The sequence below is a fragment of the Meriones unguiculatus genome, chromosome 1 (genome assembly GCF_030254825.1).
Source record: "Meriones unguiculatus strain TT.TT164.6M chromosome 1, Bangor_MerUng_6.1, whole genome shotgun sequence".
NCBI lineage: Eukaryota > Metazoa > Chordata > Mammalia > Rodentia > Muridae > Meriones > Meriones unguiculatus.
In genome coordinates this window covers 59,285,128-59,312,679 of record NC_083349.1, presented here as the reverse complement: position 1 = coordinate 59,312,679, position 27,552 = coordinate 59,285,128, and the positions used below count along the sequence as shown (strand labels likewise).

The window sequence follows — 27,552 nt, the reverse complement described above, 5'->3', positions numbered from 1 at the left end:
GTTGGCGCAAGGCCTTCCCAGCCAGCTTCTTTAAGGCCCATTCCTGAGGGTTTGCCTCTTAGGGAGGAGGGTGAGCGGGGCACCCGAGGACCTGTGGAATGCCTTGGCACCTCCAAGGCTGCAAACAGGGCATGACCTTGCCGATCCCTGATTAACCCATGAGGCTACAATCACCTCCCTACCTTTTCTCTTCTTCCTCCACCAAAGCCCTTACTACTCTCAAATGAAATAAGCTCTTAAAGAGTGTTTGTGAGGCAGGTGTAGTGGCTCATCCTTCTCAGTTGAAGCACCTGAGAGGCTGTGAGGTGGCTGGAGTGTTGTGAGTTCGAGGCTAGCCTGGACTACAGAGTGAGAGTCTGTGTGGTGGGATCTCTGCAAGCACACCAGGAGCCCCTCGCCACCCCAGCCTGCCTGGAGCACAGTTCCCACAGCTGCCAACACTTCTCTAGAAGAACTCAGAGTTCATTTGTTCTGCCTGTCCTCGCCATGCTGCTTCGTGCTACCATCAAGTCCTGGCCCCAAAGCCAACATGTTAAACCTGTGCCCAAAATGGCCCATGAAGTCTCTGGGCAATACCCGTTTCTCACCTTGACAGTATCTCCAGCAAATTCTGTTTGTCCCCATAATAAACACATCATGAATCATTCATCTTTAATAGATTATGCAAATCAGGAGGACATAAAATCAACAAAGATCAATAGCTGCAGCCGTTTAATTGCCAGCAAAAACATTTTAAGAATGAGCGTGATCTGCAGCCCTTTCTCGAGTAATGGCACTATTAATCCAAACATCGGATCTTGGTCTGAGTGTGGAAAAATCGCTCCCTGTCCCCTCCCTCCCCCTCCCCTCCCCCTCCCCTCCCCCACCCCTCTCCACACTTTTCTCTTTTTGGTAATTTCCAGTTTCTGAGCGAGTTTCCCCGTCATTACCACTGGCGAACAGCTCCGAATGTTAATGGGTCTGCTTTTGTTACTCCTCGCTTGATTGAAATGTCGCATACAGATTGAGACGTTAGTGCTAAGTTGCCACCTGGGAATGTCAAGCTGGGTCTGAAATGAACTTTTCTCACACTTGGATCCAGATGGATCAGCCAGAGATGTTCCCAGGCTGAGCTGGGACCGTTCCAGGGCCATGGGGGGGAGAGGCTGGTGGGGGCTGCTCAAGGTGGGGGCACTTTCCTGCATTAGCCCCCAGCGTCCCCTGCAGCAGGAGTCCTGCCCGGAAGAACCACGTGTCCATCCCCAGGAAGTTCCTGCCTTCTAGGCTGCAGCACTGACTACCGAGAAAGTGCTCACACTGTTTCACCACTTTTGAGAAGTCTTCACCGAGCCAGGAAGCTGGCCTGGCTTGGGTCATAAGGTCAGAGCACAACTCTATTGGGCTTTGGAGAGCTCCTACCCAGGGCCTGTTTGAGCTAAGACAGCAGTTCTCAACCTGTGGGTCGCACATCAGATATCCTGTGTATCAGATATTCACATTCATAAGGATGGCAAAATTACAGCTATGGAGTAGCAACAAAAATAACTTTATGGTTGGGGGTCACCACAACACGAGGGGCTGAACTTAAGGGATGGTGGCAGCCTTGGGAAGCCTGAAACCCATTGGTCTAAGCTGTGTCCTGCCTCAGCAGGCCGCGCTAAGAACATAGCTCCCCAAAAGCCTCGTCAAGCCTTTGGATGTACCAAGCCATCAAGAGAACATGGGAAAGGTTGGGCTCTCTGAAGCCCCCTGGAGGCTGGATGGTTACTTTGAGGCCACCTCAGCCTGAGCCATGCAAAGTCACCGACAAATCACCACAGAGCCCTGACCTACAGCACGGCCTCTGCCAGCACTGTCTTTGCCACCTCCGGCCCTGCTGTCTGGCCCCCAGGCAGACCCAGCGCACTCACAGGTAACACCTCAGTGTTCCCAGTTCCCACCGAGACCCTTCCCCAGCACTCCTGCCTCCCAAAATCCAAATGGCATATTGGCTTTAGTGCCTCCAAATAATTAGGTAAATTTTAATAACACCCCAATGTGTGTCTCTCTTACTGTTACACTCTCCTGGCCTGGAAACCCTTCCACGGCTCCAGGGACCTTCTAAAGCCGGCACAGGAAGCTCCACACCCTGAGGCATCGCCTCCTAGCCCTCCCCTGCATGGCCACTCCCGGAGCAGCCACAGTTAGCTCGTACCGTGGAGGCCTTGGCCAGGGTGCCTCTCCCCTGCGTTTGACCTCCCCTGGCCTTGGAATCTAACGTTCCTCTCTTTGGCTTTCTCCAGGAAGCAGGAGAAAGGCTGTTATAGTAACTGTGTTCCATTCTACAGGTCTGTTTCCACACCCGAAGGTCCCAGGCCACAGATACCCCAGTTGCCTGGAGAGAGGAAGGCGAGTTCCTCAGGCCCTTGGAGACAGAGCAGTGTGAAGGCTAGAGACCTGGAGCCTCAGCCACTTTCCCCCGCTGGCCTATTTGCCTTGACAGTTTTCAGCACAAGCTCTAACCAGAGGCTGGTAAATCTGGACAACTGGGGAGAGGGAGAAGGGGGCAAGGACAGAGAACCAGCAGCAGGCCCCCAGCTCCCACATTTTGGGCTGAAGCCCAAAGTCCTGACCAAGGCGTTTCATCCTTACATCCATGCACATCTATTCAGGAAGCCTCCCCCTGCTTCACTCTGCAGATACCATGGCAGGGGGCCTACTTGTCACACTGGGCCCCAGATGGCATAGACCGAGGCACCCCACGGAAAGCAGTGCCCCCACCCTCCTGGAAGCCCCCTTACCGGTCACGACGGGGTATGTCTGTGTGCCTGACACATTGCTGCCCAGCTCGGGGTTGGCGGATGCAGATAGACTTGACTTCACTTCATCAAGCCCAGGGGTCAGGGCTGGGAGAGAGTATTCATTCCCCTGGGAGGAGAGAGAAAAGCGACAGCCCTCTATTGATGTGTGTACACGGAAAGATGCGGTGTGCAGATGGAGGGGAGGACCCCCGAGCCCTCCCAGATGGGGTGGAAGGACAGGGCTGGGTGAGGCAGGGAGATGGGGAGGGGGAGTTTGGTGAGAGTGGGCGTGGACCAGGCACGCCCTGGTGAGTGGAGGTGCCCTCTATGCCCTGGGGGCGGACTTCCCAGCACCCCTGAAGCTTCTTCATCTTTTGCCTAAGAAGCTCCAGGAGGAGTGTAGCAGCGGGGATCCCTTTGCTGAGAAGTGTGGGGTGCTCAGGTTCCTCTGAGTAGGAGCACTGAGGAGCAGAGGTGGTCCCTGACACATGGCTAAGGTAGTGGTTGGGGGAAGGGCCCAGTGGGGCCTCCAGCCTGGCAGTGCTGGGTCGGCTGATGGGGTACGGGCGCCCCTTTTTAAAAAACAAACAAAGATAGCCCCCTGGGCCCCCTGCTCTCTGCCTGTGCACTGGGGTATGAAATTGGGGAGGGGGAGAGTCCACATGGCTAACAGAAGGGTGGGAGGGGGCCAGCCATTGACTCTGAAAGGGTGTCCTGCCTGAAACACTTGGGTAATTGCCTTTTTATTGCAGCCACCACTGAGCCAGACCCGGAGCCGGGCCGACCAGGAGCCTGCACAGAGCAGGAAAAGTTGCTCTGATTAATATTACGTTAAATTAAAACTGATTTTCTGCTCTTTCGGGTCTGTTTTTTTCCCTTCCGCTTCCTGGCCCCCCCAGAGGACCCCCTCCCCTCCTTGGCTGGACGGGATTGCCTCGTCATTTCCAATTCCTTCTCGTATTGATCTTCCTGTAGAAATCAGTTTTGTAATTAGCTGCAAATTAGGCCTTCTACTGGGGGTGAAGCTGCCCCCTGATTTATCACCAGAGTAATTCGCTGTGATCGGAGAGAAATTAAAATGAACTCAATTAGGCTTCGGATTTGCTTTATGGGCCCTGCTCCGAGTTTCAGGGGGAAAAATGACTGTGCTGGTGTTTAATAGTCTAATGAAAGTAAATAAAGGTTATTCATTGTAATACAGCCAGGGACTTGGGGAGGGTGCACCGAGCCGCCCGCCTTGGCCAGCTCCTCCTTTGTTGGTTTATGGCTCAGGGCACCTTAAAAAGACTTTTGATTTTTGTTTTATGAAGACAAACAGCTTATGGGATAAAAGGACGGGCGGGGAGAAAAGCGAGAGGCTAGGAGCTGTTGGAGTCTTAGAATGCAGCTGTGCTATGTGGAGCCTGAGGGGTATCGCCTGTGTGTGTGTGTGTGTGTGTGTGTGTGCGTGTGTGTGCATGTGCGAGAGCATGTGTGTGCATACAAGTGTGAGTGTACCCACAGCAGCTGTATCCTGCTGTAGCTGGAGGCCTGACCTGGGCCACATGTGTAAGCTGGTTGGGAGCTGCGCTGATGTGCGGATGGAGGCATGTGTGGATGTCTTAGAGGGTGACTGAGCCAAGGAAGCATGTGCATTTATGGGCCCTGCAGGACTGCTGGGCTGTGCAGTAGTACCGGGTGCGGTGGAAGGAGCAGGTGGATGAGAGCGGGAACTGGCAAGTCTCTAATTTTTACAACAAAAAATACTGTATAGAGAGCAGGGCATACCATGGCACGCACGTGAAAACCGAAGACCAGCTCTGTGGAGTCAGGTCTCTCCTCCCAGCTTTGCATGGCACCGGGGACCAAGCTCGGGCGGTGAGGCCTGCAGCGTCGGGTGCAGGTGCCATGGCCTACTGAACCATCTTGCCCTGAAATGTGAGCTCTTTGGGGGCTATGTTTCTGGGCAGTGTGGGTAGCGTGTGCTTCAGCCTGTGTTGGGTGGTCTGTGCTCGTCTGTGTCTGTGGGAATGGTGGGCAGCCGAGACAGCTGTCAGCCGGCCTGGGCTCGCATTAGATGGATGCATTGGGGAGAAGGAGGCAGGCTCAGGTGGGCTTTCTTTCTGACACAGGGCAAGAGGCTCTCCACAGACTTTCTGTAGGTCCTGGCGGGGCCAGGGCAAGGGTCATAGCAAGAGGATAGCCCCAATTATCCCATACTAGGATCACAGAATGTCACAACTGGGGGTGGGGGGACGGAAGATGACACACGCCCTTCATAAGGAACTGGGAACTCTGAAGAAGGATAAAATTTATCCTTCTACCCATATCTGATCATTTTCAATGACTAGATGCTGAAATTACTTGTCTTCGCTGTGCCATAACGTCTGTCATACGTGCAAACACAGCGGCTGTATGGACACACAGGGCGACCGGTGTTTGGTGTGGGAGGGGCCTTGCTCTGCCGGGTTCCTTCCTCTTCCGGTTGGACAGGACGCTCTTCCCTCACCTGTTCTGATTTGATGTGCTCTGATGCCTGGAAGACGTCAGGGTAGGAAGGACGTTCGAAGACTCGATCCAAAGCCTCCAGCTGCTGCTGGGTGAAGGTGTCGGCCCGCAGGTGCTTCCGCAAACTGTCCACACCGCTCTGGGAGTCTCCATTGGGCACAGAGCCCTCGGACACATCTGGGGAACACAGACACTTGGGTCGTGAGCACCAGGCCAGCAGACATAAGGAAGGATGCAATGGGCAAAGGGTTGGGTACTTGGCTCTGGACCCTGGGACCCCGTGTCTCTATTCCTTATTTCCAGTTCACAAGCTAAGAGGAGGCTGGAGGCCTAGACCCTTCCTCTGAGGGAGCCAGAGCCCCCAAAGAGCTGGGGAGTGGAAAAGAAGGGAGGTCATAGCAGGGTGGTCAGGAAGGACTGGGCAGAAATGGAGCCAGGAGGTCCCATGGAGCTTTCTCCAAGGCGTCCTTTCCCCAGGTCCTCCCCATCCCCCAGCCTGAGTCACACTAGGTCAGTGTCTGGGTCCTTAGACATGCGTTACTGTGGAGAATTGAACTGGGTTTAGATAAATTTCAGTTCCACGGATTCCAAGGGTTGAAAATCATCAAATCTCTGAGGCTAAGTATAACACAGAGTCTGGATAAAGTAATTAACTACTCCCGAGGAGGAGGGGCCCTGAGTGCAAAGCTGGGGTACTCTGGCTGGGCTGGGCTGGGCTGGAGACAGAACAACAGGAGTCCTACTGCAGCTTGGGCACTCACATAGACAGACTCTGGAGAGCACACAGGGTGCGACCCGGCCACTCTTCTCCCTGGAAGGCTCTGGCTCAGGCCTCAGTAGAAGCCAGCTCCTGGGACACCTGGTTCTTCCATCAGGTTTCCACCGGGAAACCTTCCTCCGTGTGAAAAGGGCTGGTCAGCACTAGAGCCTGCTTCAGCCAGAAGGCAGTCAGCTCTTCAAAGCACCAGCTCAGCCGCTCATTACCTTGTTTCTGCCTCCCCTGTCCCTGCCTTCCAGTGTGTGGTCACCTGAGGCTCTTAGGGCATCCTGAGGACAAAGGGCCTGTCCCACAGCCTCTTTGAACCCTCACCTAGCAACTCTCCTAGCCCTCTCACCCCAGCCCATTCCTTGGCTTTCCTCCACCCACAACAAGCTAGGGAGCCTTGGGCCTGGGGCCAGCCTGAGCTCTAGACCCTAGAATGTTCCTCTGGGACCATTATATATATCAGTTTATAGGTGATTATATGATATGATCTAATCAATATTGCATTATATACAGTAACAGCATACAGTATCATTTGGGAGACCATAGAAAGTATTACATATTGATTAACCTCAGTCTTCAGCCATCCTCCTTTGCTGGCCTCCCCGTAGGAGCAAAAGGCACTTCTCTCCAAAAGGACCTCCCGTCTCCCCACCATACTGTTCAGGAGCACAGAGAGTGTGGGGGCAGGCAGAGGTGAAGAGGTAGAGAGAGAACAGATGGAGAGAGACACACACACAAAGAGGCAAAGAACGAGAGAGAGAAAGACAGACACAGAGAGAGACGCTAAGCCCAGCCTGGGGTGGGCAGAGGCGGCCTTGAGACATCCCTAAGTTCCTGTGGACAGAGGACCTGGCAGATTGAGTTATTCATTTATTTATTTATCTGCATGATTCTGGAACCATCAGGGACCCTGTAGAGGAACTGGAATACAGTCTATTTATCTTCCCCTTTGTGTGAGTGTTCACTGTGCACATACATGTGTATGTAATAAACATCAGATAAAAAGGTGGGGGTGGAGTCTGGGTGAATTTAAATGACAGTAAGAATGTCTTTAAAAGAACATGCACGAGTGAGGAATGTGAGCCCGTGTCCTCTCTCCCGTGAGCATTCCTCTTTCCAGGCTGCACACCGCCCTGCCTCCACTGCCTGTCACCTTCCGCATGTCCCATTGTGCCCCGCTCTGCCTTCAGCCTCCTACCTTCCGGGGGAAGCCCTGCTGCCAGGGCTGGCTGAGGGCGCCAGCAAAGGTCTTTGTGTTTATTGCTCTTACCGATCAGGTCCTAGGTGTATGCGTGCATGCATTCAAATATGTGTGTGAGTGTGAGCACACACATGTGGCAAGATGGCCCTCACGCTTCTGTGTGGATTTGTGTACATGCCTGTGGGTGGCTTGCCTCACCCTGTGACAGTGTGTATGTGTGTGTGTGTGTGTGTGTGTGCGCGTGCGTATGTGGTGTGTGGTGTGTGGTGTGTGGTGTGTGTGTGTGTGTGTGTGTGTGTGTGTGTGTGGTGTGTGTGTGTGTGTGTGTGTGTGGTGTGTGGTGTGTGTGTGTGTGTGTGTGTGTGTGTGTGTGTGTGTGGTGTGTGTGTGTGTGTGTGTGTGGTGTGTGGTGTGTATGTGTGTGTGTGTGTAGGAGCTGAACTAAAGCTTTGTCCTCAGGTCACTGGCTGGAGGAGTCTCTTTGCCTTCATTTATTCAGGGGCCCTTCAGATCTTGACAAATCTGTCACTCTAAATTTGCGAGAGATTATGGTGCTCTCTCCCCAGCCCACAGAGAGGTGATATATGATATCTGCTGCCCCTATTGATTGCCTGATCTGGTGGCAGAGGCCGGCGAAATGAACTTGAAATGAACATCATGCCTCAACTCATTGTGCGTATAATACACTACTTAATCCCACATTTTTCAGCCGCTATGGAATTCAATTGATCAATCATGTTCCACTGATAGTACTGTTTTAGGGGTTATTGCTGCTCCCTCCACTCACTGACCTTTTTATTTATTTATTTTTTTTTTTGTGCACACACAGGCCCTGGTGGTAAGACAGGTTACAGAGGCAGCAATGGAAAGCAGGCGAGGGCTGGAAGGGAGGGGAAAAGGAAGCCCTCTACTGGAAGCGGAGGCCACAGAGGAAGAGGAGAAGGAAGGTGGGGGAGTTGGGTAGTTAGAGAGTAATAGTGGTATAGGGAGACAAAGCTTGCAGAGACCTCTGACCTCAGCTTGGAGGAGTCCCGAGGGAGTCCCCAAGGGGGAAGAAAGGCCACGAGGAAGTGTCTCTACCCAGAAAGGTGAGGGTTTGCAGAGCAGTGAGGGAGTATGGCGGGGGGGGGGGGAATCATGAGAGGGTCAGGGGGTCAGAGGGCAGAGAGAAGACAGGGAGACAGGAAGACAGGGATGGTACCCTTTCTTTGGGAGTGTAGAAAGGGAGAGGAGCTAAGGCAGAGAGAGGGCAGACATAAGCAAGGAAAGAAAGTGGGAGGGACCAGGAAAGAGCAAGGAGAAGGGAAAAGCTTCTGGAAGAAGAAAGTGGAAAAGCAGAGGAAGGGCAGAAAGAGGGAGAGGGAAAAGGGAGAAAACCTCCTACGCCAGAAACTGGGAGGTGCTGGCCAGGGTGGGGACACTTGGCAGAGGAAATGAACCTGGTGTCATGGCTGGGTGTCCAGCTCTGGAGAGCAGTCTGGAGCCAGCAGGGCATGAGCTGGAGGACTGGAAAGGAGGAGGAAAAAGGCGAAGAGAGTGGAAGGAGAAGAGAAAGCGTGGAAGAAGAGGGCAGGAAAGGGAATAAAACAGCGCAGTTGGCGGTGCTCACACCTGGAGTGCCCTCCCTGGGGTAGTGGGGAAACGCTTCTGCAGTCTAGAGAAGAGGCCGCTGCACGGACTAGCCACAGGCTGCAGGACTACCTGGCAAAGCGGCGAAACTACTGGCAGAGACAGAATTGAGTCCTGACCCGGGTTTTGGAGTGAGAAGGAAGGAGCACGTGAGAGGAGTTAGGCAGCACCAATTGCAAAGACCACTCACCACCCAAGAGGCCAGGTTCTGAGCTCCAGTGGGCAGGGACCATGGCCAGTGCCTTTCTGTGACTCTGTGTTGGGCGTGGCACATAGCATGAGACTACTCACTAAGTGAGTGACTGGATGAGTGAAGGAGACTCCCCCGGCTGGTATTCAGAATAAGACATTTTCTAGACTGGCCAGAACCGGATTGGTTCAGCACAAGCACACTTAGTCATCTGTCAGGACAGTCCCATTGCCTGTTAATCCCTGGCAGCATCAACTCAGACCCCACCCCCCAGAAACTCTCCCTACCTTGGCGGCACCATCCACTTGCCTCCAGTGCTTCAAGCTATCGGAAAACACTGTCCCCGGTGGGGGGCAGGGGGGCATCTTAGCCTTGGAATCACAGGGCAGAAGATGCGCTGAGACGGAGCTCAGAGTCTCTGAGTCTACATTTGATCTCCCTGTGCCAAGAAGGCAGGAGTACGGGGTCTGTGTGTTCTAAACTTTCTGGAATAATTCCTACTTACAAGTTTGTTTTTTCAACTCTCAGGTCAGGTTTTAAAGAAAGGTTGGAAAATATGCTTGCTGTAGGCTTATTTAAGTGCCCCCAGTGCTGTGAGAGGACCCTGTGCTGGTCTAATAGGCAGTACCAACAGTGGACTCAACCCTGCTTTCCGCTGGCCCCTGTCAGACACCCTAGCACCACACAAGATGGAGGGCCCGTTGCACTGGAGGTGCAGCTCAGTGGAAAGAGCACTTTCAGAACTCATCAGAGGCCCTGGTCACATCCCCAGTACACAGCACAAGCAAACAAAGTAACAAGAAGAATTCTAAGGCTGTACATGGTGATACAGGCCTGAATCTCAGAATTTAGAGATTAAGGCAGGGGCTAGGGTGGGTCCCAAAATGGCAGGGACAATCTAGTGAGAGCCTGTCTCAAAAGAACTAAAAACAACAAGTCAGTGCTTCACAGCTCATCAACTCTTCCAACAACACTGTGAGAGAAATGCTTCAGTACTTATTTTCCATATAAGGAAATCAAGACAGAGGACACCAAGTAGCTTGTTAACGAACATACCCTTAGTAAATGATAGTCGGGATTTGAGTCCAGGTCTGACCCTCATGAGAGCTTGCCTCTTTCCTTACTTTACTCTGTAGCCTAGTGACTAAACCCAGGGTCCGGCTGAAAGCCACTTGGCTCCCTTGGGGGCACATCGCCAGTTCTTTGCCGGCATTCTGCCTACCGTGGTTGAACTCTGCGGTGTGCGCTGGATGAGCACAGACTGCCCAGATGATCAGGGCACTTGGGTGGGTAGGAGGTAAGAGGCCAGTTCTCTTACGTCCCCAAACTGGGCAGTAGGACTTTTGGGTCTGTGGCCATTCTAGATGCTCTTTCCACCACAGAGTGCTCATTCTCAAGGCGGGAGGGCTTACTGCAAGTTCTTTATGGAGCACAGACAAGCTATAGATGACTTAATTAAACCCATATTATCTTCTTTGACTCCTTACTTATTGAACACCTGACACAAAGTCTTCACAGATCTTGAGTTGTTTGGTCTTCCAAACAATTCTCCAACCCTGGTAGGAACTGTAACCCCCTTTTAACTTCTGAGAAAACTAGGCTTCAGCGTCACTGAAGTACAGATTAGGGAAGGGGAAGAGGCCAGCCCCAGGGCATGTTCACCAGGGAGCCCAGCACAAGAAAGCTACTCAGCGAACGCTTTAGCTATGGGCTGAAATGATAGACAGCGCCTCCCACTCAGCTCTGTAGCACAGCCTCCACGTAGAGAAAGACACCCATGAACGCAAAGGTCATCGTCTCTGGAAATACTGCCCCCAACATGGTCACAGTGGCTACTTCCTGATCATTAGCAATTTTACCTTCTTTCTGTCCTGACACTGTCTAGGCCTTGTGCAGTGTATTATTGTATTAATTCTAGACTCTTTATTTCAAATACTCAGGACTAGCAAGGGAGCTTAGTGATAGAGCATGTACTCACCTCCTGAAAACCTTACTCCCTTAATCCTGTCACCCTACCTGCTCCTGGGCTGCTCTGGAGCAGACACCTCGCCCACATACTCCACCCCAGGCCAGAACCCTCAACCTGGCCAGTCATAAATGGGACTTCCCAGTGAGGTCTCTGCAGCTTGGTGAGGGAGAAGTCACTGAGTACCATGACAAATATCTTTTCTTCCCTGGGCTTACCTTCATCTAGATTCCAAAAGTGGTCAGTGTAAAGAAGAGATAGATGGGACTATATACTCACCAAAAGAGAGGTGAGTTACGGGAGCAGGATAAAATGTGTTTTAAAGATTATTTTTATTTTATTATTATTATTTTGAGACAGGTTTCTCTGTGTAGCCCTGGATGTCCTGAACTTACTTTGTAGACCAGGCTGGCCTCAAAGTCATAGAGATCCACTTGCCTTTGCCTCCCTGAGTGTGGGGATTACAGGTGTGCCACCACCGCCTGGCAATTTTTTTATTTTTAATGCAATGTACGCATTTTTTTTTTCAGTGTGAGAGTATATGCATGTGAATGCAGATACCTGTAGAGGCCAGAGACACTGGATCTCCCCGAGGCTAGAGTTACAGGCAGCTGTGAGAGGCCCAGCTGTGTGCTGGGGATTGAACTCTGGTCCTCTATAAGAAGAGTCTGTGCTCTTAACCGGTCATCCATCTCTCCAACCTCCAAGAAATTTTTTAACATAAGAGAAAACTATATCAACTTCAATATTAATTGTTTTCTTTTGGTGGTGATGATCAGACTTGTATATGCCAGGCCAGTGTTCTAGCACTGAGTCTTGCTTTTCTAAGCCCAAACACAAAGGTGTGCAGGGTATGGAGAACCAACAGTGTGCTTTCACCTATGCTCATTAAAATCTGTTCAACTTTACTAGGTTCTTGCTATTATCATCATCATCATCATCGCTTGTCAGATAAAGAAATAAGTCTCAAAGAGCAAGTTGCTTTGTCTAACACCATAAAGCTGGCAAATAGAATGACTGGATCTGAGGTCACATGTTCCTGCCTTCTGGCCGTTCTCATCACAGCCACCATTTACTGCTCACTTCCTGTCCTCTTGGCCGACTCGGGGCACTCCCCACTCTCTGCCTCTAGCCCCCACAGAGCACTCAAGAAAGCGATCCCATCCATCCAATTTTACACACGAGGAAACAGCTCTGGAGAAGTTCAAAACGTGCATGAGCTCACACGGCTGGCAGGAGGCAGTCCCAGCCAGAGCCAGAGTTCAGCCACAGGCAGAAAAGTGACGTCAAGAATTTGGATAAGGGAAAAGAGAGTAAAGAACACGGGGGGGGGGGGGGTCATAGCAGCGGTTGGGACAGGGGCATTAAGCTTGTTCCTCTCCCTCATCTCCTCCACATCCTCTCCCTTCAGAAGGGCTCACCCCCAGCCTGTCCCCCAGCCTGTCCCCCAGCCTGTCCCCCAGCCTGTCCCCCAGTCCCCCCAGCTGCCAGTTGTTGCAGTTTCAAACTCAATTGTTCTCCCCAGTACTGAGGCAAATGGAGTCATTAATTACCTTCTATCTGCTGGGCCGAGTTCAGAAAGCGATCAATATCCCCTCTTGTCATTCAGGGCAGCCCGCCTGTGCAGCCCCGGCCCCACCCCCATAGCAGTGGCAAGACAGGACCTGGATGAGGTTTGGGCTGCCATTTGGGGCCTCCCTGCGATAGTGGAACAGGAAATGAGGTTGTTCCCCACAACTGGAGTGTCTTTTGTACTGGCAGGAGAGCAAGAAATGATGGGATGAGAAAGGAAGGAGGCAGACAGAAGAGGGAAAATGACAAGAAAAAGAAAGGGTTAAAGGGGAAGGAGTCTAGATGGAAAGAAATGGGAAGGTTGATGTGGGAAAGATGGAAAGAGGAGACAAGGAGGCCTGGAACAAGAAAGAAGGAGGGATGAAATGGAAGGATGGGTGCTACTGTGTTGCAGCGACCCGGTAAGAGATAGGATGTGACACACCACTGCTTCCCACCTTCAAATTAACAACCTTAGTCTGGTCTGGCCGAGAACCCCTAATCAAGCTTGGCAGTCATGGAGAAGACCTTGGAAAGCTGGGTGCACTGGCACACACCTCTAATCCCAGCACTTGGGAGGCAGAGGCAGGGGGATCTTTGTGTTAAAGGTCACTCTGGCCTGCAGAGAGAGTTCCAGGACAGCCAGAGATAACATAGCAAGATCCTGTCTCCAAACACAAGAACAAAAACAAAACAAGCCAACAAAACAAAGCAACAAAAAAGAATCCCTTGGAAATCTGTGCCAAAGCTTTGGTGATGGGCAATGTTAGGTCTGTTCAGCACATTGGCCCTGGCAAAGCCCATATGCTACAACCAGTGTCTATATGCTGACCGGGTTCATAACAGTGAGAGGCGGGGGTAGCTGATAGCATGCCTGGGCCTCAGGCTTGCTGTGGGCCTCAGGCTTGCTATGCCCACCCACACCTACTTATTTCTGGGGTTATTATGTTCGAGGCCCTAAAACAAGGCTGGAATAGATCTGTGTCCTTAAGCCAAGATTCAGTCCTGGAATAGAGGTGACATCCTCAGGGCAGAATCTTGACTTTCTACCTCCCTGCCTCACTTTCTGTGTGACTTTGGACAAGTTCTGTGAGCTTTCCTGTATTGAGTTTCTTCAGATACAGATGGGAAGGCTGGCAGAATCCTCCCATAGCAACATTGGTTTTTCCTTTCTCAGGTGTCCAACACTATCCACCCAAATCTCTGCTGTAGAAATAACAGCATACACCCAGGTTCTGTCATGCTGCCAGACACTGTGCTGAACAGGCACCAGCGGACTTAATCCTTAGAACAATAGCCACTGGGATTTATTAGGCTCTTAGTGTACAGTAGGCGCCTGTGTAAAGTTGTTCTTACAGTAACACAGTCAATTTTCATAAGAGAAACTTACCAGGAGCTTCTATCATTATGCCCATGTCAGAGGTGAGGAAACAGAAGAGTGGAGGTTAAGGGACTTTGCCAAAATCACAAAAAGGCAGCTCATGAACTCATGACCTGGGGAAACGGGGCTTTCAAAGACAGGTGACTTCCCAAAGTGGCTTACCATGGCCAACAGGTGTCAGAGCCTAAAGCAAGCTTCGCGCAGCAGTTAGGGTGCCAGGCTTGCTTTCTTTACTGCACCGTCTCTGGAAGCAGAGACGCCAACTGTCTCGTCATTGTCAGTCTAGCATAGGGCCTGACAGGTGTGATCCCCAATGTTGGCTGATTTGTCGGACACAATTCTAAAAAAAAAGATGGGTGAATCCTGAACTTGGCTTTCCCCCACATTTCACCTATTGGAAGGGAAAAGAAGCAATCCCTGGAGGCTGGAGAGATGGCTCTGTGGTTAAGAGCACTGTTTGCTCTTCCAAAGGACAGAGGTTCAAATCCCAGCACACACATGGCAGCGCACAACTGTCTGTAACTCCAGTTCCAGGTGATCTGACAACCTCACACCAATGCACGTAAGATAAAATTAAATAAATTATTTAAAAAAAAAGGTGCCACTGTAGATTCATCCAGCCCTTTCCAGCTGCAAAGAATGTCATAAAGATGATCTGACCTGATTCCCCTGAAGACAGTTAAAATCAGAACAAAACAAAGCGCGGGCTCAAAGAGGTAAGGTAATGTTTCTCTGTCCCTATCAGGGGTGTCTTGACTCTGGTCAAGAAAGAAAGGATGAGTTAAAGGGAGAGAGCTGGGAAGAAAGTTGGCAAAAGAAGGGGTCTTTGGGGGACTCTCCCAGGAGGGAAGACATGTGTGAGACTCCATGTGAAGAGGATACAGTTCCACAGAACACAGCTGCTTGGGAAGATGAAATTCTGCTTCAACAATCAACAGGATGAAGTAAAGGGACCGGGAGAAAGGGAGGGTGGAATGAGAAGGGCATTTAAGGAAATCACCGGTGCTGCACATGGCTAAGCTTTAAAATATGATGAGCCTAGAATTTAAAAGGACATGTACATCGAACAGTGGAAGATTATGCAGCCATTAAAAAAATCATGTTTTCAGGGAATATGCAATGACATGTGAAATGCTACTATATAATGTTAAGTAAAACTAGCAAGACACAAAGCGTATGCATAGCAGCGCTCCAACTTTAATTAAGAATTACAGATCTAAAGTTGCACATGCATAGGAGGAAAAGGCTCCAAATTTCAACACTAGTTATCACTCAATGATGAGGTTATGGATTTATTATTTTTTAAAGAAACATATTGTCCTGTCCAGATATTTTACAATAAATATGTATTGCACTTAGGGTCAGACAAAAGCAATGCACCCCCCCCCCAATAAAGGGCACAAAACAGATGGAAGGAGGGACTCTAACCAAAGACAGAAATGAGAGTAGCACATGCCTGCCAGGGAGACAAAGACCCAGAAGGAGCTGAGACAAAGCAAATGGGCCTTGCCCTGCTTAGACGAAGGTCACAAAGTAAAGTAGGCTTAGCTCAAACCTTGGGAAGAAGAAATGGTCATGAAGGAGAAGAGAGGAGGGGAAGGAAGGGAAGAGGGGAGGGTAGGGGAGAGGAGGGGAGAGGAGAGGAGAATAAGGAGAAGAGAGGAAGGATGGGAAGAGGGGAGGGGAGGGAAGGAGAGAGGAGAGGGAAAAGAGACAGTAGAGAGAGGAGAGAAGAGAGGAAGGAAGGGAAGAGGGGAGGGGAGGGGAGAGGAGAGGGAAAAGAGACAGTAGAGAGAGGAGAGAAGAGAGGAAGGAAGGGAAGAGGGGAGGGGAGGGGAGAGAAGAGGAGAATAAGGAGAGGAAGGAAGGGAAGAGGGGAGGGGAGGGGAGAGGAGAGGGAAAAGAGACAGGAGAGAGAGGAGAGAAGAGAGGAAGGAAGGGAAGGTGGTAGGGTAGGGTAGGGGAAAGGAGAGGAGAGAAGAAGAGAAGAGAGGAGAGGAGGGGAGAGGGAGAGGGAGAGGGAGAGGGAGAGGGGGAGGGGGAGGGGGAGAGGGAGAGGGAGAGGGAGAGGGGGAGGGGGAGGGGGAGGGGGAGGGGGAGGGGGAGGGGGAGGGGGAGGGAGAGGGAGAGGGAGAGGGAGAGGGAGAGGGAGAGGGAGAGGGAGAGGGAGAGGGAGAGGGAGAGGGAGAGGGAGAGGGAGAGGGAGAGGGAGAGGGAGAGGGAGAGGGAGAGGGAAGGGGAGGGGAGGGGAGGAGAGTAGAAACTCCTAGCTTGCCTCTGTCTTGTAGGAACCGATCCCCAGTGTGAGTTGCAGAGGGCTGGGAAGGACACAGATAGCATCCCTGAGCTATTTCTCTGGAGCTAACTTTTTCAGGTCCCTGTTAGACCTCAGGACTCTGAGAGGAACAGAGGATCCTAAAACTGCTAAGGCTGATTTCTAGGCTCCAGAAGGTTTAGCAAACAACACTGCAATGCATTCAGTCTGAGGCTTTGGACATTTTCTGAAAGAAATTCTCACACCACTCATTTGCAGGGACTAGAAAAGAAAATGCAATACCCCAGAACATGAATGCATTCATTCAGAGTAAGTTGTGGCACATTAACTTGGTATCGATGCTTAGATTAAATGCCCGCCCGAGCCCACCATGATGGCTTGCCCAGTTGTCCTGGCTGTTTTGTTTCACCTTTTTCCTGGCCTTTCTGCCACCATCACAGCATCAGGCCTGGTCTGCTTGTGAGATGGGCTGCACGCCTGCACGTGCTCATCGACCTCTCAGCTAGATGCTAAACTTCTTGAAGTCAAGAGCTGTTCGCTTTGCCTTTGCATGTCCGCTGTGTGTGCTTTATAGAGCAGTACTTAATGCTTAAACTGGTAGTTTTTTCCTTAGCTGGCTTGTTAAGGAAATCACATGGAAATAGCAGATGTTAACATTTGATGGACGCTCCCTCCCCTTCCAAGCCTTATGGACAGGGCAGAGGAAAGCGGTATTGTTGGTGACTGTTGAGTTCAACAGTACTAAAGCCCCTGTTTGCTACAACCAGGAGTAGGTCTCCCCCCCTTTTTTTTTGTCCCATGTTTTTCTTTACTTGAAAGGAAAATAACAACAAAAAGAAAAGGGAGGAGGGGAAAGAGAAGAAAGAGGAGAAGGAGGAGAAATAGGAGGGGGGAAACCCATAAGACTACTTGGATGATGACATAGAAGACATCCTTATGACTTTAATCAGGTAGAGTTAAGAACCTGAACCAACAAGATGAAAATGCAACATGGATAAATGGAATGCCCTATGTTTAGGTTAAGAAAAATCAATTACATGAGTACAGAATGGGTGGACTTGGCTGGATAGCAATTGATGTGAAAAAGATCTTGAGGTTTTAGTTGACCATGAGCTTAATACGAGCTTCAGTCTGACACGGCTGCTAAAAAATCGAATGTAATCTTAGGATACGTTATGGGTGTGGAGTCTCCAGGCGGGAGAGGGGCAGTGGTTTCACATTAAGTACTTGGTCTTGGCTGTACTGTCTCTGGGATTCGGTGTTTACGAATTCAGAGACAGGTGACCAGGATGGTGAGGGGACTAACCATGAAGCAAGTTGAAATCCACCTGGGTTCAGCTTAGAGTTTACTGAGAGCTCAGTGAAAAGGTGGAATGATTGAGGGAAAGAGGAAGGGAGGTGGGAAAGAAGAAAGAGAGGAAACAGAGGAAGCCTAGGCCCCCAGAACCCTGTCCTAGCCACTCTGTCCGTTTTGAGTAAGCTGGCTTCCCTTTCCTTCCCAGGAAAGCCTGAAGGTTACCCGCTGCTGAGGTAGAGCCAGCCCTGAAGTGTGTGAAGAAGTTGGAGCTGCTTGGTGAACAGAGATGGAGGAGAGGAAAATGAAGGCCAGAGGCAGCAGGAGGGGCACACACAGGTGGTAAGGGAACAGACAGACCCCCGGAGGAGGAAGGAGCCCTAAGGCGTGGGATCCTGTTGGCTTACCCTCAGAGCCAGTGGACAAAGGGGCTCACGGGGTGAGGAGTGCCTCTGTGGGACCCCAGCAATCTTTCTACTCCCCAGAAGGGGCTGGGCCTTCCGCCTGGAACAACCCTCGGTGAGCTACAGCTAGGCCAGAACCAGTTAGAAGCCTCTCTGAAGCTAAGAGGGAAGGGGGCTTTGTTAGCTCTAAGGACACAAGCAAGGCGAAAAATTACATACCAGGCCGCCCTAAGTATGCTTGTTTAGAGAAACTGCTTGCATTTATGAAGTCTTTGGTGCGGAAAGCAGGGTTGCAAATGACTGCATCAGAGCGACAGTAAAGGCCATTAATTTCCTGTTATGTTTTCCTGTGTTGGGGGCTTTATTAATTTAATTTTACACTGTCGAACAACAGCGAGAGCTGACGCGGCCACACCGCCACGGTTGGGGTTTTCTTTCTGTGTGTGTAGCAAGGCTTTGCCTGACATGCAAATCAAGGCTATTACCAGAACCAATAAAGATGTGTGGAGGGAAGGGGGAGGGCTGAGGGGAGAGGGCAGAGGAGGGAGCAGGGGACAGCAAGGGCCAAGGCCATCCCTGGGCAGTGTCTGCCTCACTCTGTGCCTGTCCTGGATGCTCTGGTGTCTTCCACAGTCAGCAACTCCTTCCCTGCCCCCCCCCACCCGTGTCTTTGTGAACCTGCCATTCTCCTCTGTCCCGGCTCCAGGCACACGTTGAACACAGATTCGTGTGTGTGTGTGTGTGCGTGTGTGCGTGTGTGCGTGCGCGCTCGTGCGCTCACATCTGATCTGTAGGTCAGAGCAGGGCCATCTTCTCTCCCCACAGTCTCTCTTCTCAAAAGTTGAGGGTCCTGGTTAAACTGAATAGGACACCACACACACACACACACACCCCGCCATGACAACATAAGAGGAAAGAAAAAAGGGCCTGGTTGGGAAGAGGGGGTTAGGAGGCGTGAGGAAACACGGGGTGCATATAACAGAGCTGCAAATGTACGAGATGCCCTCATGAAAGCCATTGTTATGCATAACTAATAGTTGCTGACAAAACCAAAAACTATTATCACGAAAACAAAAACAGGGAAACCAAGCCACGAGTTCTGGCCCACTCACGTTATCCTAGTGCTCACAGCACGGGCCCCGAGAGGTACACAGGAAGGTCTGGGCAGGCGGATACTCTAACTTGGCCCTAAGTCCCTCGGATCTCTCACGGCCTCGACCTGTCAGTCATTTATTTCCCTAGAATTCTCAGAGAAAGGCGAATGTCTCAAGTCACCTTCCCCAAGAGAATTCAGTAGCTGTCCTTGGCCCACAGGGAGCCCATGTGGCTATCACCCAGCATCTGTTCTCGGCCCACAGGGAGCCCACGTGGGCATCACACAGTCACTGTCCTCGGCCCACAGGGAGCCCACGTGGGCATCACACAGTCACTGTCCTCGGCCTCACGGAACCCACGTATGGATATCACCCAGCATCAGAAGAAGAGGCAGGTTTCAAGGAGACCTAGTGGTGCCACATTCTCGTCCCTTTCCCACTGCCCGAGACGCCCATGGCGCCCCTTTCCAGCTGTCCTAGGTGCTCCAGAATGTCTTTGGTTCCGCTTCCCACACGGCCGTGCCACTTAGCACCCAGGCGGCCAAGTGTCTGGGCTGACCACACTGCCAGGGGGTAGATGGCGGGTGGGATGAAGGAAGGCTCAGGAGCCCCCGGAGCCCCGTGTGCATCTGCATTCTTTGTCCCAGCTTCCCAGACTTTCCTAGCCTAGGGTAGTGTGTGTGTGTGTGTGTGTGTGTGTGTGTGTGTGTGTGCGCGCGCGCGCACGCCCCTGTGTATGTGCCTGAGTGTGTGCCCCTGTGTGTGCCCCTGTTTGTGTGTGCACCCCTGTGTGTGTCCCTGTGTGTGTGCCCATGTGTGTGTGCCCATGTGTGTGTGTGCCCATGTGTGTGTGCCCATGTGTGTGTGTGCCCATGTGTGTGTGCCCGTGTGTGTGTGCCCATATGTGTGTGTGCCCATGTGTGTGTGTGTGCCCATGTGTGTGTGTGCCCATGTGTGTGTGCCCATGTGTGTGTGTGTGCCCCTGTGTGTGTGTGCCCATGTGTGTGTGCCCATGTGTGTGTGTGCCCATGTGTGTGTGTGCCCGTGTGTGTGCCCATATGTGTGTGTGCCCTGTGTGTATGCGTGAGCATTTGCACAGTGTCCCTGCATTTGTCCCCGGTCCCTGGCTCGCTCAGTCTCCCGCTCACACTCTTCTGGAGCGCCGCCTGGCAGCCTTGGCGGCAGCTGGATGGGCTCCAGTCTCCCGAGGAGGAGAGCACTAACTTCGCAAACGACTTTAATGCATGTTCCTGGGGTTGCTTTCCTCTCACTTCTCTTCGCTCCCCATCCTCTCTGTTTCTCTCACCTTCTCTGTCCCTGTAGGCACCCTAACACATGCACACGCACACGCGCACACTCACACACAGAGGGACGTGTGCTATAGCTGGTCCTGAGAAGATGAAGCTGGTGCTGAGTAGAGGGGAAGGGCAAGTTCTGCTCAGCCAGGCATGGGAGAAGGCCACCGCCGGGGTCCTCCACAGGCTTCGGGGGACGCCCACGCCCTGTCTCCAGTGGAGATGAGCACAAAGGGTGCTTTGAGGCTGGCCTGCCTGAGGGAGGAGGGGATGCTGACATTTCATGAGGATGGCCAAATGAGAAGCCACCTGGAGGCCAGGCCACAGGGCTGCTAGGGAGGGAGGGGAAGAAGGCCGGCCTGCAGCAGGTTGAGGTTTGTGAGGCCTCTTGTCTGGGGCTGTCAAGGTCAGCAGGTTTGGGTTCATTGAAGGGTCAGGATGGTTTGAATTACTGGCTCTGCTGTAACTAGGCTCTGAGGCTCACGACTGACTCCCAGCTCCTGCGCCAGGCCCCACCCTCTCCTAGCCTGTTTGGTCTCTCCACCACTGTGGGCCAGAAAATGAGGGTATCCAGACAGCTAGCTCCAAGGCTACCATGTCTCTGATGGAGGCAGGATGGGGAAGGGTGGCTCCCTGGCCTCCACAGTTTCGGAGGCTGCAGGCACCCTGGGTCTCTCAGGCCTTCATTTTCTTCATATCCATTCCCGGGGTGCCAGGCCAGCTGCTCATCTTTTTCCATTGCCCAATGGTCTGGAGAAGATGAGGGCACCCCGAAAGGTGAGCTCACGAGCAGCAGTGCCCAGAGAACCCCCTGAGCCTGGCTCCTCCCTCCTTTGTCCAGAGTCTGTAAGAGGGGGGTGGGGTGGGGCGGGGTGGAGTGGAGCAGCAGAGCTGAGGCCATGGAGTTTTTGCTTGATGGCCTTGCTGGGCCAAGTGGGGAGGAAAGACTAAAGCAACAAACAGGGCTGGAGGGCATTTGCCCAGGGGAAGATGCCAATAGAAGACATGGAGAAATGATGGGCTCTGTGTACGGCTGAGAACACAGGAAGGCCTGGAGCCTGTTTGCCCTTGCCGGGATGTGTGACCTACACTCAGCGCTCAGGAGCAGAGAGGCACAGACACCTCAGTGCCTCTTCTCCTGGGGTAGCCAAGCTCTCCGCTCTGACTCCCTGTCTCGTGTAGAGAACGCACCAGTGTGGTAGACCTCGGAATACTTGAAGCAAGTCACTCTTGAGCCACAGCAGCATGAACTAGCCAGAAAGAAAACCTGACCATTCTGGCTTTCATCTCCAGCACACGGCCACAAATGCCCGCACCTGTCAGTCCCACACAGCCAAGGTTAAACTCGGTGCCTCCCCACGACAAACACAAGTCACCTCTGCACAGAGGTGAAGGCTTCATAAAACGTCCACGCAACCTGCATTTGCTTCTGAGAGTCACTCACGCAGGCGCACGGCCATTGTTATCCAGGGAGTTCAGCTGAACTATGCGATCAACTGAGGTAGGAAAGAGCCTGCTGCAGGAACAGCCAACAGTTGTATTTCCTTGATACCAAGAAGGTCTAACCAGAACGAAGAACGAGCATTTGTAAGTGGGTTTCTCTCTCTGGAGTATCAGCCACCTTTGAACTTAACTCTTTCTTGAACTGGACTGTAGCCAGGCTTTGGGTCCTTGACTCGGATGAGCGTAAACGGAGAGTTAGCACTGCCGCCAACCCGTCAAGCCCTAGCATTGCCTGGACAGGGGGTTGTCCTGATTCAGCTTTGCTTTCTGGGCTTCCAAGGGACCTGTCGCACTGAGGCAGAGTCTGGGACACATGCTGGCTAGCACACCGCACACGGGAAGCCACACAACCCCAGTGTAACCCACAGAAGGCTCCTCACTCCAGGCCCCGCCTTCCCGCGCTTCAGTTATCTTCAGTCTAAAAAGATTAAGTGGAAAATTCCAGAAATAAACAATTCATAGGTTTTCAGTTGTGTATCTTTCTGAGTAACCAGATAAGAGCCTGGGCTGCCTGCTCGGTCCCATCCTGTGTTCAGTGTATCCGTGCGGTGCCGGTTGCCCACTCGGTAGCTGCCTCCGTTATCACACTAACTCTCACGGCGCCGACCTGTCACTATAATTGTTCTATTTTGTTATTGTTGTTGTTGTTCGTCTCTTACTGTGTCTACTCCCTACCTTAAACTCCTGTCTGTCTGTATCTGGAAAAACAAAGCACGTGTGGACAGAACTGGGCACTTAGGGCTCTCTATGATTTCAAATGTCCACCGGGGCTCTTGGAGGGACTTCCCGAGGGGTAAGACAGGACTACTGTATTCTCTCTCCTCCTTCTCCAGTTCACTCTCACTTTTACTCTCTTCCCCCTGCCCCGTGTGTGTGTGTGTGTGTGTGTGTGTGTGTGTGTGTGTGTGCGCGCGCACGCGCCTGTGTCTGTGTGCTCCTTCAGGCTGTATCCTCTCCCACTGAAATAGCATGTAGTCAGCAAAACTTTCCTGTGTCCTTCCCATGCAGGACAAGCTCAGATCCCTTGCTAGGCCCAGCCAGCCCCCCACACTAAGACCAAAGGCCATTAAGAGAGTCAGACTCGGTTTATAGTCTCTACCTCTAAATGCCAGCCCATAGTCCTGTGCAAGCCTACCTTGCTGGCAGCGCTCACCTGCACACCCACTCCTAACCTGCTGCCTTAGCAAGCGATACCCAGAGATCCAGGGCCTGGACTGCCTCTCCTCTTCCCCAGGATTCCCCTGCCTGTCTAACACCGGTTCTCTTCCCACGGTTCCTCCAAAGGACAGCTGGGAAGAGCTTGGTGACCAGGGCATGCCTGGTTTCCATTAATGAGATACACGAGTATAAGCCAGCCATGGAGGCAGCCTACAAAAGGAGGCGATCACGGGCGGCCAGGAGCCGAGCTGCTCAGGTAATTGGTTTATCTGTCTGGAAGCAGGGGGAGCAATCTCAGCACAGACAGACTAGCCGTAAAGTCTCTTCCTTAAGGCTATTTCCTTTGTCTTTTCAATTGCTTGCACATCCATGTGAGAGAGGGAGAGAGTGTTAAAGAGAGAGGGAGAGGGAGAAATGTTAATTTGTGAATTAATGGCTTTTCTCAGCGGAATTGTAAATTCAAATGTCACCTCACACGGTGACACCACCGCTGGTCTGCTGAAGAAGCAATGATAAGATCCCCCACCTCCCTCGGTGCCCCTCCCTCCCCAAAGATAGCTGTGGAGTGGAACATGCTACTTTTAATTTGCAAGAACAACACAACAGAGGTATGCAGTAATGACTGCCTCTTCTGCCCTCCTCCCCCCTTCCTGCCCCCCAGTCCAGGTAGCTCCCCCGTTGCCTCTCTCCCCACCGCCTCCCGGAGCATCGCACCTTACCCCGCTGCCCCCACCCACCCCAGCCAGTGCCTGATCACATGGGGGGCGCCTTTGGAATTGGCGATGCTGCAACCCTCTCTTCTCCTTCAATAATCAGGGAATTAATGACCCTGAAGTTAAAGTGAGGCTGATACCGAGGCCCTGCCCAGCGCTGGGAAAAAGCCTTCATTGTTTTCAAGCAGGAGGCGGGCAGCAGTGAGGGAGATTCATGGATGGAGATTGAATATGCAATTTTCTTTCACCTTGCCAAGAGCTGCCCCTGGGCTGTGCCTGGCCTAAATTTTTCCTTTTACCATCTCTGCCTTATCCGGCCCTCCCACCTCCCTTCCATTCTTTCCAGAAAATTACCTTCAAAATTGATTTCCACTTTTACAAACAAATATAATGGGAACACAGGAAAAAACTTGGGCCGTGATGAATTAGCGCTGTCAGGTGCTTCCAGGTCTCTTTTGCTTTTGTTTTACTACCCGATCTACTCTTTGTTTTTCCAAGGGCTAAAAAAACTGCCCCCTTCCACCGAGCGCCTGACCCTCTGGGCCACCGAGCCTCAGCCCCAAACCTCCGAGGTGGCCCATGGCGGAAGTGATCCAGGCCCAGAGACTGCTAACTTCCAGGGCTCTCAGTGAAAGCATGTGCCTCTGCCTCCAGCTGGCTATCTGCCCTTCAGCCCCGTTCTCTGCCATCATTGGCCACCGCCCCCGAGCTGTCCCCCTCGACCCCCACACCGTGTTCCCTCTGGCCCTCATACCTCTTAAAGTCCAGACCAGATGCAAACCTCCACCTCCTCTAATGTGGGCAGGACCAGTGTATACCTCGACTAGAGCAAATAAAAGACAGACAGACACTGAGAGATCCCGAAGGATAGGCAGGTAGATCGGGGGGCCCGACCCCCAAACCGGGAGACCAGGCTCCTCTTCAAAGAGATACAAAAGTTCTGAGCTGCAAATCACACACAGCCCAAATGGGAAGGCCTAGTCCTCTGCCTCGGTCCTCCTAGTTCCAGGGCCCAGCCACTCCTAAGGGTGGTCCTGGGACAGCCCACTGACTCGCCAACAGAGGTAGGTTGATAGCAGTGGGTTCTTGTTTGCAGGCCCGTGCTCGGGACCGTGAACACTCAGCATGTCTCTGTCTGGCCTAGGACACTCCCTGGTTACTGGTGCCAGCGTGTACATAGTCATACGGTACTCTCTCCAAGCACGCACATGACGTAAAAAACGGCATGCCTTCTCAACATGTGAAATTTCCCACCCCCTTACTTGCAAAGATCTCAGAGCAGTATTACACACACGTATACTTGCATAAACCGTAGAAAAATTATATATGGGTTCAGAAAACAAGCATATATTCGCCAAGGTAAATAAACAAACTTGCATGTAGGAGCAAGAAAGACAGAGGGAGTAAAAGCCCCCTGTTAGAAAAAGAATTTTTCTATTTACATGCACAGAAAACTCTGGTTGAAGCTAAAAAGTGACAAGTAGGCCACTGGATAACCACGAAACGACAAAGTGACCATGCCAAGCGGGCAAAGGTGTCTCCACTGCACAGGTGAGGCCAACTGCCCCCTCTTCCAGATTGGCTTGTCCCAGAGTTACGAGCAGCCTCGTTGGGGTCAGGGAGTCTAGGCCCAAATAGACTTCGTTCTCATATAACTTCATCGCCTTGTGAAATCTTCACTTGCCAATTAGACTGTTTTTTTGCCTAGATACACAGTGATCCATCCTTCAGGGAGGAAGTGGCGTAACACTGTGGACCAGCGGTTCTCAGTCTCCTGATGCTTGACCCTTTAATACAATGAAATTCCTTTCGTTGCTACTTTATAACTAATTTTGCTACTGTTATGAATCCCAATGTAAAGATCTGCGTATTTCCTAAGGTCTCAGGTGACAGCCCTGAAAAGGTGGCCCAATCCCCTAGGGGTCGAGACCCACAGGTTGAGAACCACTGCTCTAGACACTTAATGTTCTACAAACCTTTCCACAAACATAAGGGTTGTTACTCCCCCATTTGACAGAGGAGCAGGGGTGATGAAATGACTTCCCCAAGGTCACCCAGCTGAGTGGCTGTGGGACTCAAATCCAGTGCTCCCAGTTAAGCCAGGGCTGAGTGGAGGCTCCGGCCCTGGCAGGCCTCCCTCAAGCTCCTTCCCCCCAAAGAGGAGTTTTTAAACTTTCTCTTGCCTCAATCCAGGGCCCCTAGACAGGTGCTGATCATTTCTACAGCTCAGTCTCCTTCCTGCCCCAAGCATAGCCTGAGCACCGCTCTTGGGGACTCCCAGGAGGACACTAGTGAAGGAAGTCATCTGCGTTTTCCAGCAGCAGCAGCAGCAGCAGCATCGGAAGCAAATGGAGGTGCTACAGGCAGTGACTGGACCCAGCGCCATTTGCAGCCATGCAACCTGTCCTGCCTGCAAATGCACAACTGCACCAGCTGGGCACCACCCCACTGCACAATTTGTAGCACCCCCAATTAGTGGAATGCAAAGCCATGGCCCCCTGCAAGCCCACACATCAGAGGCTGATACCAACCTGCCTCCCTCCCACAGGCCTCACCATATGACTTCATTTGGAATTTCAGACAAGTTCTAGAACTTCTCCATGCTTTACCACCACCGTCAGTGGATAGCAGTGCTGGCTGAAAGCAGCAGGGAGAGGGTAAAAGACTCCGGGTTTCTGTGGTTCTGTTTTTGTTTCTTTCCAGGCTGGGGGTCAAACCTAGGACCTTCTGCCAGCTGGGCAAGCACTCTACCATGTAGCAATCACCCTAGCCTCGCTTTAGGTTCCGATTATACAGAGACTGGCACAACTCTGTTTTCCAGCCACAAAAGCCAAGGTGTGTAACATTCAGGGAATTGTGTTTCTTAGATTCCCAGAGAACCCAGCTCTAATCTACCTGCCCATAATCGTAGCTGGAGGTGAAGGTTTCAGCAGAGTACTGATGAGGATTTCTCCTCCTTGGATTAAGAGACAGCCTGTGTCTCATGCGCGTGCTCCATGCAAAATTTCTTTATCTCCACCTGGTCTTTCTGGATCCCTAGGAGGAGGGTCCAGGCTGCTTGAGTGTCAAAGTAAAGCCTGGGTTTTTGCACATTTCCACAGACCAGACTTGGGGAGGAGTCTCAGTCAGCTCCCACCCCAACCCTGAGTCAAAGCCAACTGGCCATTGATGAGTGTCCCCATGGACATGGTTGCCACTGGTTCCAATGCTGCTGTCCACATCCCAAGGGCCAGTGCCCGTACCGCTCTAGGTTTTACCAGTGTGAACAGCAGTAACCACGGCTGGGAAGGCCTTCTCTAATACCAGCGCACTCCAGTCATAGCCCTCACTAATGCCCACCACTGTGACGTGGTTAAAATTAAAGAATGGGCCACATCGTGAGGTGGAAGACAGAGAGGCTTCCTAGAGGGCAGAGGGACCCCCGGCTTGCCTCAAGATATGACGTTTCTAGGGAGATGTCCCACACCTGAGAGGTCAAAAGGAGACCAATGTAGCTGGTACATTTAGGACCATCCCAGGGGAAATGTATCTGGTCCGCCAGCCCCTCTGGGGTCTAGTCCCTGGACATTCACCCCTGCTCTCATCCTGAGGCTCTGCAGTCCCTCACATCAGTTTTCATTTTACCCAGAGTCCTGGCCCAAGAGTTGAAGGACACACCTGGATGTCTGTGCGGCCTGTACCCCAGGCGCCTCCTGCGACAACCACGACAACGGACTGCCCTGCCAGCTGCTTTGCTACCTTGGCCTGACTGTAGAGTTGGGCTACATCATCTTGACACATAATTATCTCCCCATTCTTAATCATCTGAGCTGCTCCTTAATGCAAACTGGGCCCTGCTGCTTGGAGGCCTCTGGAGTGGGGGAGGGGAGGAGTCCTACAGATCTCC

The 27,552-nt window shown here is 52.0% G+C and overlaps 1 protein-coding gene across 13 annotated transcripts in view; it reads right to left on the bottom strand.

Moving 5' to 3' along the window:
- The window catches only part of Pax2 (paired box 2), an 88,071-nt gene that overhangs the window by 15,658 nt on the left and 44,861 nt on the right, over window positions 1-27,552 (bottom strand). For 9 of the 13 annotated variants that reach the window (XM_021649637.2, XM_021649623.2, XM_021649645.2 and 6 more), the window contains 3 exons: window positions 24,421-24,489; window positions 5,248-5,423; window positions 2,760-2,886 (listed from right to left, as the gene is read on the bottom strand). In XM_021649637.2, the coding sequence (XP_021505312.1) occupies window positions 2,760-2,886; window positions 5,248-5,423; window positions 24,421-24,489 (372 nt within the window). The remainder of the gene's footprint in view (window positions 1-2,759; window positions 2,887-5,247; window positions 5,424-24,420; window positions 24,490-27,552) is intronic. The other 4 variants (XM_021649659.2, XM_021649653.2, XM_021649669.2 and 1 more) reach the window with 1 other exon arrangement.